General features: G+C 38.7%; 1 protein-coding gene across 1 annotated transcript in view; it reads right to left on the reverse strand.

Moving 5' to 3' along the window:
- The window catches only part of sorcs3 (sortilin related VPS10 domain containing receptor 3), a 469,314-nt gene that overhangs the window by 249,295 nt on the left and 204,477 nt on the right, over positions 1-15,542 (reverse strand). Inside the window, exon 2 of the mRNA XM_049469785.1 lies at positions 8,967-9,034. Coding sequence (XP_049325742.1) covers positions 8,967-9,034 — 68 coding nt within the window. The remainder of the gene's footprint in view (positions 1-8,966; positions 9,035-15,542) is intronic.

A 15,542-nucleotide genomic window follows, 5' to 3' on the forward strand; every position in this document is an offset into this window, starting at 1 on the left:
GGGATGAGCACATTTTTCTTACTAAGATTTCTTAAAATAAGCAATCCCAAACTCTTACAAATGTCAGAATAACTTTTTTGTGCTCATTTTGTGTTCAAGTCACTTAAAATAAGGTAAAAGACTGTAAAGTATGACTGAATACGATAATTATTCCTAAAATAGGTAAAACAATCTTACACATACTCATCACTTACTAAGACAAAATTTTTTATCAGAGAAAAAAAAATATTCTATTTTTGCCTTGAAATTAGATATTGAGATTTAATGTTTGAAGTTTTTATACATATAAAAAATTCATTTTCTGAACTAAAGATTTCTAGTTTGCACAACTCAAAAGCAAAGTTCTCCTACATTTTTTTTCTTAACTCCGAACTGCAAATATAATATCTAGCATTTTGTTTTTTACAACAGTAGCCTACCTACCCCATCTTTAAGTACTGGCTAAAGGCCATCTGAACGACTTTTTACAGAGCAGTAATAACTCTAGACATCTAAAGGTTAACTGGGAAAGGCCACAGCAGAGCTTACTACAACCACCTGTGGACTGGCTGAGCATCAAGGGCGTCTGACTCAGTGCTGGAAGACCACAGCGCTGCAGGGTTTAGTATTTTTACAGACGTAACACATCTGATTCAGCTCAGCGGCTAATTACCCAGCCCTCCACGAGGGTAAACACTAGAGCCTGAGCTTAACACCCCGTGGTCCATGTGTTCATCAGCAGTTCTGACGTGTTACAGAGAAACGAACACTGCCTCTGTTGATCTGAGACCAGTGGAAGTAGCTGTCTGTGTGCACTGGAGGACTGTATTTAGTAGAAGTGACTGTGATTGATTTTGGCTGCATAGAACAAACAAAAAAATGAGCACCAGGGACTTCTGTGGGTGATTAGTGAACTGTAACAATGCTGGAAAAACTGCAAAAAATAAAATAAATAAAAAATAAACCATCAAGGTAAAAATGCTGGTCTCATTGTCTCTAATAACTGTGTAATTACACATTAACAAGCATGTAATAACAGTGTAACTACTTGTAAATTATGCATTGGCACAGATTTATTACAATCTGTAACAGTGCATATGCTTCCAGAAGTTTCAGGCATTGTTGTATGATTTTTGGTGATATTACACTGACCTTAACTGAGGCAAGTGAGACCTGCAGTTCTTTAAATCTTTTCTGACCTCTTGGATGAGTTGTCCATGCCCTTTTGGGGTAATTTCACCCACCTTGGCTCGGGACCGCCGACAGGCAGTGCTGAACCTGGGCTGTAGCAGAGCCGACACTGTCTTGTCAGCTAATAAAGAGCTTACAACGCTGTTTACAATAGCCAGTTACGGTTAGCTATCTTGTGCAAGTAACTATAGGTTTAAATCGGATCTCCGGTTGATTCCGCCTTTTACTGAGACCGTAAATATACACTAGGGAAGCATGGTTTGACTAAGCAGAACAACTTGACAGAACACCGGTCAAAAAAGGCACCATTCTCATCAGATTTTATGATATATAGTGGACTCTGTGTCTTTGACGTGGTGCACACATGAAAAATGAAGAACTATTTTTCTTTTTGTGGAGTCATTCTTTATAGTTCATTTTTAATTTTTTACTTTTTATAATACCTTATAATAAACTCTTACTTTGCCAGTCTGTGGCGAGAAGTGTGTCAGGCGTGGGGGTTTGACCTCATGTTCCCTCACACTCAGAGACACAGCCGTACACTTTCGCTAGCATGTACCAAAAAGGACTGATCCATCTCCATTGTTAAGGTCACGCTGTTCATTAAAATGAACATGTCGATTTTTCTGGAAGTCCTCTGACCTTTCTCTAAAAGTCAGCAGCTGTCTAGCCGTGGCCACGGACTTCACAAGCCTCTACTGTAACAAAACAATGATCTCAATTAACCACGGGAAGAGGAAAGCGGAAAGCTCGGGACGAATGATGGTGTGTGCGACGTGACATCACTGCCTGGCTGCAGTGGTGTTAATGGTCTTTCTCGACTTTCAGTGCGGAAAAAGATCAGCTGTCTTCTTGTGGACAGAAGCTGAGGTAAAACAAAAGGTAAAATAACTGTTCTTCTTCTTCTTGTTTGAATGTATCAGCCACTGGCCCTTACATACCTTCCAAGGGTTACATCTTAGACTTGTTTTAGAGGGATCTGAGGGGTTCTAGCTGTTTTTAAGCCATTTACTTGGTACTTTTAAGACATAGGGTTTGATCATACACCACACTCTTTGCTATCTTTGCTACACTCAGTCAACAGTATTTTCATGCTTTAAAATAGCATCAGAGCATCAGAGTTTAGAAATACAGCTCTGGGAAAAAAATGAGAAACGACTTAAAAATGATGACTTTCTTTGGATTTACCAAATTGGAAACCTCTGGAATATAATCAAGAGGAAGATGGATGATCAGAAGCCATCAAACCAAACCAAGCTGAGCTGCTTGAATTTGTGTACCAGGAGTGTAAAGCTTAAAGTTATCCAAAAGCAGTGTGTAAGACTGGTGGAGGAGAACAAGATGCCAAGATGCAAGAAAACTGTGATTAAAAACCAGGGTTCTTCCACCAAATATGGATTTCTGATCTCTTAAAACTCTTAGAAATGAAAGCGCAGCAAAAGTTCTACTAAAGACTCCAATGCTATGTCACCTAATTACCTATCCAATCAGCTGTTCCCTTCTGCCTTTAAATAAGATCACTCATTCAGTATCTTCGCTGACGGTCGTTCTTACCCTCCTCCTTCCCCACCGCCTCCACGTTTGGTTGCCCGGGGGGTTGGCTCCACCCCTGTCTCCAATGTACGACAGAATCTGCAGAGCCCAGATGTATCAAGTCCTGGGCCGATGATGGGGCCTACGTCAAAGACTCTACTAGAACATATACCTATATATAGCAATATAAATCAGAGAAACTGATTCAGAAACAGAAGTGGTCTCTTATTTTTTTCCAGAGCTGTAAGGAATCAGTAAATAGTTTAGAAGGAAGCAGTTTAAAGTTGTCTTGAAGAAAGTGGTCATCACCAGAGCTCCATTGTTTCTCGAGGCACGCGCACCTTTCACAGAAGGCGGCGGGAGAAAAGCCGGCGTATCCCACCAGGCCTCATTTGCAGAAAGCTGAATATGATCGCGGCTGCCCTCGTTTTGTCAACACGGAATCCCGTGGCAGCGCCGGGCCGTCATTGTGATGGATTGTGGTCGGGGCTGCGCGGAGACGCAGGATTCCGGGGGCTTTGCGGTGGGATAATGCCGACTACCAGGATAAAGGTCTGTTTGCTGTGAAGCGAGCCTGTGTGAAGCGTGGTGGAGTCTACACTGGTTTAGATATAAATATAGCAGAGCACGTAGTCAATCTAACTGCGGCAAGGAGAAGGTGCGAGAAGTTCTTTTCTTTGGTTTCGTTTGTATTAACTGAATCTCGTGGGGGTCTCCCTGGTAAGGCCACTAATGCATGCACTCGAACGAGTTTGAATATATATGCATTTATATTGCTACTGCTGCTGCTGCATTAAATTACGAAAATACTGTAATACTGCTTTGTACTTTTTTGGAGATTTTCAGAGATTAAGGCCTAATCAATCCCATTTTATCTCTTGGCTCTACCGCTTACTCCTACCCCTCTGTTTTGCGTGTTCATGTCCAGGGGTAGGTTCTGTCTAAGTGTTTTTACTGCTCTCTCTGTGTTTGTTCACCTTTCCTCCTCTATGCCTGTGTCATGCCCCAGGTAGTCCTGTGTTCCTCCAGTGTCTTCGTCTTAAGTGTTTTCACCTGTGTTTCATTTGCAGCTCCGCCCCCTCGTTATCTTTTTCAGCTGTTTCCTGCTCCCTTCTGTGTATATATAGCCCTTTGTTTTTAGTCTTAGTTGTCGGTTCTTGTATGTGTTTCCGTCTGTTTAGGTTTTGTTTGGTTTTGCCTGCATTACAAAGCATTCCCCATTGCCTGTTGCTTCTCTCATATGATTGTTTATATCTCTGCTACTGTATTCTGTGGATTACCTGATTCTGATTTTTGCCTTTTCTCCGATTCTGCCCTGCTCTGTATAACCCCCCTGGCCTGTTTAGTGTTTATGGTATGTCTTCCCCTAATGATTGCTATTTACCAGTACTGACCCAGTACGTTTTGACCTCGATTTTGTATCCCGATTTCTCTAATAAAACAGCTCTGCTACCTCAGCGCATGTCTGAGCCCAGTCCTTATATAACAGATTACTCAGCCACGAGTGTGAGTGCTGAAGTTCCATTTATACAGAGTTCACAGGTGTAGAAAATTTCATTGATTAGCTTTTCTGGAGGTGCTGGGTGCAGAGTCACGTGATGGTGTGATGAAATGGTAAGGTGCGTTCTGGGTAACGTAGTCTGGAGACTACGTGTGGGAGTGTGGGAGAGTTAGACGCCTTCTGGCGCCAGACATGACAGTCCCGTGCTTAAAACAGTTGAGAACCCCTGGTTTCATGTGTGGTTTCAATGTTTCGTGGCCATTTTCTTCATAACAAGCATTAAAAAAGTAGTTAGCTAGTAGTCAGTCTCAGTAGTTAGCTAACTTACTAGCTAACTTTCCCATTCCAACTTAAATGGTGCAACTGATAGCAGAGGCTGCAGCATTTCAGCTACCCATCACAGAGAAATTAAACAATTAGACAATAATAATTCATTGCTGCACCACCTGTCCCCTTTCTGAAGACATACGATAAAGCCCTAAAGTTAACCAGCAGCTAGGTTGCTGAACTTAATATATATACTTAACTTAATATATATATAATATATATACTTATATATATCGTGTGCATCCCCAAGAGGTGTCCCACTTCTTTGGGGGGAGGATTTTACCCCTTCCCCTTGTAGTTTATTCTGCTCCAAGGGTAGTGTTACACTCAAAAACAAGGGGTAGGGGTGCAAAAGAGAAATGGGACAGGGCCTAAATGTGCAAATAGCTTAAAAAAAACAGATACAGAAACAAATAAAACTCATTTCATATGACCCGAGCAAAAACACAGCACTAACCTTGAATTCCCACAGCAATGCACTCACACTCACACACACACATAGACCCAATCGCCAACATCACGCCGCAAGGGGTACTGCGGCCACCGTCCAAACACCAGACAACGAGCCAAGCAAACCAGAGCACTAAGGGCAGAATACAGATACACACAATAACCACACGGAACGAGAGCGATGACACAGATCTTATCTCAGCGCCGGCTCCGGAATACATTTAAACAAGGAGCGGGAGTAATCTGCTGCTCAGAAACCTATACGGATTACAGCCAGATGATGTCGAAATCAGAGAGCCAGAAAATATTCAATTTAGATTGGGTGCTCGGATTAGAGGTTGGGCTGGCTGCCAAGTCATCTTCTCAAAGTCAGCATACCGTAAATATGGAAGAAGTAGATACAGGTGAACATGTAGGGTTTTTTTTTTTTTGTCATTGTATATACAGTTTTATTCCATCTACAGTATCTTGCATTTACCAAATTTCTGTTTAGTTAAAACTTCAATTCCTTTATCCTTATCCTTGTTTCCTTCATTGTAAATGAATACCAGCCAGTTTCATCATAACATAAAATACTTTTTTCTTTACTTAGTTTGAGTAGTTATTGCCATAAAATATAAATTAGAAAATTACTCAAATAGGACTATTCACTGTATTATACCAACTCTACCTCTCTACCCGGCAAGTATTACAGTATTACAATATTTACAATGTCATAATTTCTCAGCTGCCTTTTTTTAAAGTGGACTTAAAAAAAAAGAGTGGGCACAACTTCAGTTTGTCTGTGAAATTTAATAGTAAAACAAAGTAAAATCGACTGTGTGCCTTGTAATCCTGTGCAGCTTATGTGCGCATTCTACCAGTCAGGTATTAATGATGAGTGAAGTTTCAGTGAAGTTTCTCCAGCACTAAGGCTGGGTGCAGCAGTATTAGCATTAGCCGCTAACCACAGTGCTAGCTCTTTCGCTATTCAGAGGCAAGTTGTGTTAAAACGAACTATGTGCCCTTGGTTACAGGGACACTCAGGGTTCCTCAGGATAGTGCTATCAGTCGGCATTTACGTCCCGCTAGCGCTGCGGTTAGCAGCTTATGCTAATGCTACTGCACCCAGCCTTAATGCTGGGGAAGCTTCACTGAAAACTCATCCTTTAAAAAATGTTGGACATCTGATCTTACAATAAATAAATGGAAGTGCTTTACAAACCCAAATTAACCTTTTTTATGAGAGAAATCTGTGTAGATGAACATGTAGTGCTCATTTAACGCCTGAATGTTTTTTGTTTTTTTTTAAGAATTAAGGTTTTGTTTACTTAGGCAGGTTCCCCAGATTTTCCATAAGAAGGGAAACACGGTGACACCCTTGCTCACTTCGATGTAGGCATCCTTAATAGTGTCACTTAATACACCTTATAATCTGGTGGGCCTTATGTATGAAAATAGACCAGAAAATAGACGATCACTGATCGAGTGCACCTTAAAATGTGAAAAATAAGGAATGTATGTGTATATCATTTACAGGGGTTGGACAATGAAACTGAAACACCTGTCATTTTAGTGTGGGAGGTTTCATGGCTAAATTGGAGCAGCCTGGTGGCCAATCTTCATTAATTGCACATTGCACCAGTAAGAGCAGAGTGTGAAGGTTCAATTAGCAGAGTAAGAGCACAGTTTTGCTTAAAATATTGCAATGCACACAACATTATGGGTGACATACCAGAGTTCAAAAGAGGACAAATTGTTGGTGCACGTCTTGCTGGCGCATCTGTGACCAAGACAGAAAGTCTTTGTGATGCATCAAGAGCCACGGTATCCAGGGTAATGTCAGCATACCACCAAGAAGTACCAACCACATCCAACAGGATTAACTGTGGAAGCTGTAAGAGGAAGCTGCCTGAAAGGGATGTTCGGGTGCTAACCCGGATTGTATCCAAAAAAACATAAAAACACGGCTGCCCAAATCACGGCAGAATTCAATGTGCACCTCAACTCTCCTGTTTCCACCAGAACTGTCCGTCAGCACAATAAATTATTGTGGAATAAAACCAGGTGTTTCAGTTTCATTGTCCAACCCCTGTTTATTGTTAATTAACCAAAAATTATAACATTGGTATCAGATGAATGATGGGTAGGTAGCTCAACAAAAACTTTCATTTAAAATAAACATGAAATAAAACAATAAATACAAAGTTTATCAGCAAAAAGCAGAACTTTCCTGTCTGCACCTTAACTGACGTTGCTAACAAGCAAAAAAAAAAAAAAACTTTACTAATCAGATTGTCTGGATTGCAGTCTGTCTGCGCTGCATCTTGATTGCATTAACATTTGCCTTTTTCACAATCAGCTCTCCATCGGATCAGCACCTAACACACAAAGTGCCTCTCTAACACCACAGACTGAAAACTATAGCTTTATCTCACCTTTAACAAACCGGCTCTGTGCTTCTAGGCCACATTACACAACACGCGGGTCTGGGAAGTGTCACAAGACGGACGTCCAGGTCATATATGTGCTATTTCTGTGCAGAGGCTCCCTCATGACCTTATGGTCTCTTTCTGTCTTGCTTGGCGGGACTTTGACACAAAACCACCAGCTGCCACAGATCACAAAGAGCCATTAAACCTTCACCGCTGACACGAAAAAGCGCTTCGGAAATCCTGTAACACTGGCCTGACCCACAAAGTGCTGGGAAAGGGATGTTAGCTGTAGGTGCAGTCGGATGTCTTCTCCCGGCTAATGAGAGATGGAGGAAAGAAGCAGCTATTTTTTGGCCTGGATTGTAGAAAATGCAAAGTTAGCTAAGTTAACTTCCAGCGTGTGAAGACGTGATGGTGAGAGAAGTTTTAAAACGAGGCCATTTGTTGTACTTTAGAGGAAGGTCACTGAAGCTACTTTAGAAGAAGATGATTTTGGAGAAATTTTGAAGGTGCTTTGAAGAAAGTGGTGATTAGAATAAGGCTGCAAATAGTTTGAAAGACTGACAGCTACCAGGAGTGCAGAAGCTGGCTAACAAGACTTTGGCTAACAAGATTTTCATAAGATTTTTTTTTTTGAAGAAGAAGGTGGCAAAAAATAGTTTTGAGCACTGCAAAAAAAAAAAAAAAAAAAAAAAAATGGGCAAAAACTAGACAAAATCTGTAAATATGTATGTATATGTATGTAAATTGTACGTAAATGTTACATTTTGTACGTAAACGCATATGCTTAATAAAGGCCAAATCATATGCCATTGTTTTAAGCTAAATTTTCTTGGTTCTTGATGCAATAACCCTGTTTTTTAATCACAGTTTTCGTGCATCTTGGCATGTTCTCCTCCACCTGTCTTTCACACTGCTTTGGGATAACTTTATGCCTTTACTCCTGGTGCAAAAATTCAAGCAGTTCAGCTTGTTTTGATGGCTTGTGATCATCCATCTTCCTCTTGATTACATTCCAGAGGTTTTCAATTTGATAAAATCTAAGAAACTCTTCCTTTTTAAGTGGTTTCTTATTTTTTACAGAGCTGTATATAAATATCCACCAAATGTAATCTGTAATCTGAAAGTGGGTACCAATAATTGAATAATTTGAAACAAATAGTCTGTGGCAGTTCTTTTGAAGAACATACAAAAAAAATAATAATAATAATAATGAAATAAAATAAAATTGTGAAAATGTAAACCTTAAATGAAAAAATGATCGTAGCTCATGTAGATAACTTTGGCTGCCGTTGTTATTTGGGTGTCTCTGGTTGTGGAAGTGCGCTGTGTCTGTTTTCTCCGTCTCTCTTTGTCTGGTTTCTGCTTCTCCCAGAGGAGATGTCAGGACAGCGGCGTACGAGACGGATATTCAAGCCTACTAATCTCCAACACAGGCGCCACCTTATTTACCTGCTGAAGGCTACAGAACAACAGCCAGACACACTGCAAACTCTGGGGAATGGATTGTTGTGGGGAGAGATGGAGAGAGAGAGAGAGAGAGAGAGAGAGAGAGGTGAGATAACTCTTACCTCCATAGGGAACTCTCAGTGACACTGCCCAAGTGGAAGTCGTAAAGCTTGGTCAAGATAAGAATCACCTGTAAAACACACAAAAATACACGTGTTAGACCTTTAGCAGTAAAGCATCAAAATGTGTGAAAAATAAGAGCAGATCATCACAACGACGTTCACCAACTCTACTTTCAAGATCAACTTTTGGATTAACAAACACATTTTAATTTTAGACAAATATAACTTGAGTTAAAATAAAAATCAGTTTTTAAATTATAATTTCATTTATTAAGGGAAAATGGCTTGATGTGACAAGTGTCAGGCTTGTGTAGCAGGGAGAGGATGTGGAGAGCGGATGCAAATGAGAGTATGTTTAATAGGAGCGAAAACAAACCAACAAATAATTAAAAAACGCAAAAAGAACACATCAGAAAACACTTAGGAAATATACGCAACCTGAACTGACATAACAATGTACAAGAATCGACAAAGGAAACAGGAAACACAGAACTATAAATACAGATACAAGGCTGAAAAGGAAAGTAGGAACACCTGAGGACAGGTAATGAGGGGGCGGAGCTACAAATAAAAAACAACTAAAATGTACTTCGGTTGTAGTGAAACATAATTCCGAGTACTAACCTTCATTTAATATCCGACCTCCTTTTGCAGGCAGCTTTCCGAAACACAGAATTCCATCCAGTTTCTCCAAGCAGGTTTTAGAATGGGCGCTATAGGGGCATATTTTTTGCCCCTGCAAACAAATCACAAACAATATGTCCCTATAGCGCCCATTCTAAAACCTGTTTGAAGAAACTGAAAAAAATTATGTATACTGAAATGCTGTCTTCTAAACGGAGATCAGCTATTCAACAAAGATTAGTACTCGTAAATATGTTTCAATACACTTCAAGTCTATTTTACACCGGAGTTCTCCTTTAAGGCGGAGACACAGGAGGAGCACACAGGGACCACGTGGAGACAAATGAGGACAGACATGGAACATGGAACACCCCCTAATAACTTAGTTGTGCAACCATTTTTGTTTTGTTTTGTTTTTATTTTAGCCATTCAGAAGTGGACTTGTTTGTGTGTTTTGGGTCATTGTCCTGCTGCAGAACCCAAGTATACTTCAGCTCAAAGTCACAAACAGATGGCTGAATATTCTCCTTCAGAATTGTTTGGTAGAGAGCAGAATTCATGGTTCCATCTTTGTGTTACAGCAAGTTGTCCAGGTCCTGAGGCAGCAAAGCAGCACCACACCATCACACTACCACCACCATGTTTTACATCCAGTATAATGTTATCCAGTACAAAATGTTAGTTTTATACCACCTTACTAAAAGTTCCACTTTTTTCTTGTCACTCCACAGAATATTCATCTAAAGTCCTGGGGATCATAAGAGATGTTTTTTTGGCAAATGTGACACAGGCCTTTATATGGTGTTTTTTTTTTTTGCCTTGGAACTCTCCCATAGATACCATTTTCATCCAGTCTTTTTCTTATTATTAAATTATTAATAGTAATCTTAATACTTTTACTAATCTTACTAATCTGCAGTTCTTAACATTTTTTTGACCTCCTGGATGAGTTGTCCATGCCCTTTTGCGGTAATTTTAGTAGGCCGTTCACTCCTGGTAAAGTTCACCAGTGTTCCATGTTTTCACTATTTGTCGAAAATAGCTCTCACTGTGATTGCCTGAAGTCCCAAAGCCTTAAAAATGACTGTAAAGGGGATAAATGCTTTTTTGGCACCATTCTAGATCCAATTGTAACACATATTGCCTCCAGAACTGCATAATTTGGTGTGTTGAATTTAACTTTAAGGTGAAACTCACAGAAAAGTATTTCTGTCTGGAGGAGGGTTGTTGATTTATTTTCTGTTATCTCATGCTTTTCACTGTTCTAACAATCTAAAGAAGCATTAATGTGTTAAATTGGGGGTTACTCCAAGGCATTTCCAATAAACCATTTTAGCATTTTTATTTCAGCATAAAAAACTACAGTGGCTGAACTTAAAATAAATAAATAAATAAATAAAGTAATTTAGCTTGAAGCAGTAACAAGCAATTAAATGATTTCTTCCCAAGTGATTTTGCGGCTTTGTTTTATTATTGCATGAAAAGAAAGAAATAAATAAATGACTTTAAATGAACAAATATGCTATTCACACCAAAGACAAAGTACCAACCCCCCCTACGGCTGTGCTGAGGGACTCATACTGTTTTATTTTTTTTGTATTGTGTTTATATATATATATATATATATATATACATATATATTTTTTTCTCCCACAGGATTAAACTTCAAAACTGATACCAACTGTGCCTATAAATAACCATTTTTTTCTGCCTGTGCTTTATTTAAAAAAAAAAAAAAACAGTCCAGCCAAAATACTTCTTATATTCTTAATACTGTTACATGAATGGACAGGATAAGCTCTTGTAGGATGGACATGTGGATAAATCCTGTTGATTCTGGATTGAATCACAAAAATGTGCTATAAAAATCGCCTGTTTTACATAAAAATAGCCTCTTGTTTCCGTAAATAATCAGTGTGCAATGGTTTAGAATTTAGAATTTGGGATATTCTACCCTGGTGAAAAACTATATATACACTTAATTGTACTTAAAACATATTAAGAAATGTCTAAGTATGCTGTAAATATACTAAATATAAATACTAAATATGCTAAACATAAACAGATTCATGTACTTACTTAAAATACATTGAAAATACATTTATATTATGCTTTCATCAAATGTTTGAAAGTAAACTTTGATCATTCTTTTTAAAAAGCACAATATATTGTATTTAAAAAAAATAGACTACTACGAAGTACACTTTTAGTTTAATGTAATTAAATATACTTCTACAATACTTCTTTCTAAATATACTTTTGTACATTTTTAGCAACGTGTGTTAAAAACAACACACATAGTTAAAGTAACAGTAGTTAAAGTACCATGTATCATGTAACTTTTTAGAAAGTAAAATAAATTACTACTAGTAATTTATTTTAATTAAAGAAAAAAAAAATTGGAACATGGTAAAATTGTAGAACAGTATATTAAAATATATTTTTATACCCAATGAAGTCTACTAGAAGTTGAAGACATGAACAAGATAAATATTTGTACTTTATTATTTGTAATGTAAATAGATTTATATATATATATATATATATATATATATATATATATATATATATATATATATATATATATATTTAACATCAATTCTTAGTACATTTCTAATACATTCAGTGTATAATAGTGATACAGTTGTGATACTCATTGAATGTATTATAATTTTACTGTAAGCATATTTAAAATATGGGGTTACATACATGAAGTAGTATGTTTAAATGTTACTTAAGTATATTTAAAATAGTTCCATTTTAGTACAGTTTAGTACGTTTAGAATAATATAAGTAAGACTTTTGTACTATTTTTATAAAATTTAAGTATAATAAGTACAAACAAATAGTACACTTATAGTGCACTATAGAATAATAATGCTTAGTATACTTTAATCTACTTTTTTCAATAGGGTACTTTGATTTGAGTTGTCCTTGTTTAATAAATGTTCAATAGACTCTTAACAGAGTATCAATAACTAATCAACTAATTAATTAACCTCAGTCCAAAACCCTATCCTTAACCTTAGCCCAAAACCCTAACCTTAACCTCAGTCAAAAACCATAACCTTAACCTCAGTCCAAAACCTTAACCTTAACCTCAGTCTAAAATCTAACTCTAACCTTAACCTCAGTCCAAATCCCAACCCTAACCTTAACCTCAGTCAAAAACCATAACCTTAACCTCAGTCCAAAATCCTAACCTTAACCTCAGTCCAAATCCCAACCCTAACCTTAATCCTAACCCTATTCTTAACCTAAATCAAAATATAATGCAGGTATTCCTCTGTATTGTTTTGCTAAGACCGTGGTTGCTGAGTATAATACGGAAATCAGCATGCACCACATGTGCCAACATCATTCCCAATTCTTCATGGCCAATGCAGAGTCTCATCTATCTCATGCTTACATACTGTCAATCACATGAGCTCGGCCAATTCTTAATGCTTTCTGGGATTCTTTTGCAATTGTTTTGTGCTTCTCTGAATCATAGATTCTGTAAACCATCACACAACAGCATCAACTTCAAGACAAAAAGGGCCCAAGACAAGAAATTCCAGCAGGTCTTCACGCTCTTATGTTTACAGTTAGGAGAGGCATGTTCACAGGCCAGTCCGGCTGCACAGCTTTCGGTTCTGACGTGATTGATCTGGAAGGTTCTCGACCTAGAACACCAAGGTCGTTTGATCCGCGAGCTTTTGCAGGTCTTCACGTTCAGAAGAGAACGTTAAGCCTTCGGGGTTAAACAAAGAACAGCGGGGGAGCTTTGATAGCCGTTGAGCTGCCCGTCCAGAACATCTCACACCCTCGCAGTGAACATACAACACCGACACACCACTGCAGTCCAGTTGGGTTATTTTGACAAAGTCTGAAGGTCTTCTCTAGCACTGGTCAAAATAAATCCTACAGATTTCATTATGGATCTTTGGAACTTTGGCTACAACAGAGGAGTAGTGTGTTTATTATCAGATAAGTTTAAGAAAACTACGCTCCCAGCAAACTCTCACTCTGGCCTGAGTTGATTTGGCCTCGCTCTGGTTTGAATCTAGGCCCGATTCTGACTCAAATGCTCGCCTCACATCCAGGTCAAGAGCGTCACCCTGTTTGCGAGCAAAATATGGGAACAAATAAACTCCCAGACAGCAAAAATCACTTGGGTTGTATCTAGGCCTGATTCTGGCACAAATCCTCACCTCACATATGGGTCAAGAACTGCATGTGCCAACACCCTGGTTGCTGAGTATAATATGCGAATTGGCCCAAGTTGCTTGGGCCAACACCCTGGCTGCCGAGTATAATATAAGAATTATACAGAGCTGATTGTGCCAACACCCTGGTTGCCAAGTAAAATATGAGATTTATCCTGCTTAGCTTTGGCGAACTCTTCAGTTGCTTAGTATAAATCACTGTTTTTGGGTCAACTCAACTTCCTGTCATTGTTGCTAAAGTCTGAATTCTCTAGGAAAGTGCTTTTATACTAGAAAATACCATCCCAGTTGCTGAGTATAATATGAGAATCTTCCCAAACCACTTGTGCCAACACCCTGGTTGCTGGGTATAATATGAGAATCGGTCCAAGTCACTTGGCTAGATCCCTGGATACTGAGTATAATATGGTAATCAGTCCAAGTCACTTGGCTAGATCGCTAGATACCGAGTATAATATGGTAATCGGTCCAAGTCACTTGGCTAGATCCCTGGATACTGAGTATAATATGGTAATCAGTCCAAGTCACTTGGCTAGATCGCTAGATACCGAGTATAATATGGTAATCGGTCCAAGTCACTTGGCTAGATCCCTGGATACTGAGTATAATATGGTAATCGGTCCAAGTCACTTGGCTAGATCCCTGGATACCGAGTATAATATGGTAATCGGTCCAAGTCACTTGGCTAGATCCCTGGATACCGAGTATAATATGGTAATCGGTCCAAGTCACTTGGCTAGATCCCTGGATACTGAGTATAATTTGGTAATCAGTTCAAGTCACTTGGCCAGAACCATGGATTCTGAATATAATATGAGAATCAGCCTTAGCTACTTGCGACAACACACTACGGATGCTAAACATAATAAGGATTTGGTCTAAGCCACTTGGCCAGAACCCTGGATACCGAGTATAATATGAGACTTGTCCTGAGCTGTTTGTGCAAACACCCTGGTTTCTAAGAATAATGTGACAATAATATAAGTCACTTGATCAGAACCCTGAATGCCAAAGTATATTAAGAGAATCGGCCAAGGTTATTTATGCCAACACCCCGGATACCGAGTACATAATGGGAATCGGTCCAAGTCACTTGGCCAGAACCCTGGATGCTGAGTATAATATAAAAGAAACATCCCAATCTGTTGTACCAACACCCCAGTCGCTGAGTATAATTTGAGAATCAGCCTTAGCTATTTGCGTCAACAAACAGGAAGCCAAGCATAATATGGGGATCAGCCATGTGCCACCTTGCCAGAACCTTTATGCCAGGTATACATGAGAAACATTGAAGCGGCTTGTGCTAACAAGTTCCTGAGTATAATAAGAGATTTATCCAAGCTGCTTGTGCCAATACACCAGTTGCCGAGTATAATATAAGAATCGTCCCAAGCCCATTGTGCCAACACCCCAGGTGCTGAGTATAATATTAAATTTACCCAAGCTGCGTGTGCCAATACAGCATTTTCTGAGTATACAGTGAGTCCAAGAAGTATTTGATCCCTTGCTGATTTTCTTTGTTTGCTCACTAATAAAGACACTATCCTTCTGCACTTTTAATGGTAGATATATTCTAACATGGAGAGACAGAATATCAAGACAAAAATCCAGAATATAATTTTAAAGAATATATTTTAATTAATTTGTATTTCAATGAGGAAAATAAGTATTTGATCCCTCTTGCCAAACACACTCAATACTTAGTGGCAAAGCCTTTGTTTGCAAGCACAGCGGTGAGACGTTT

The sequence above is a fragment of the Astyanax mexicanus genome, chromosome 21 (assembly GCF_023375975.1).
Source record: "Astyanax mexicanus isolate ESR-SI-001 chromosome 21, AstMex3_surface, whole genome shotgun sequence".
Lineage (NCBI taxonomy): Eukaryota > Metazoa > Chordata > Actinopteri > Characiformes > Acestrorhamphidae > Astyanax > Astyanax mexicanus.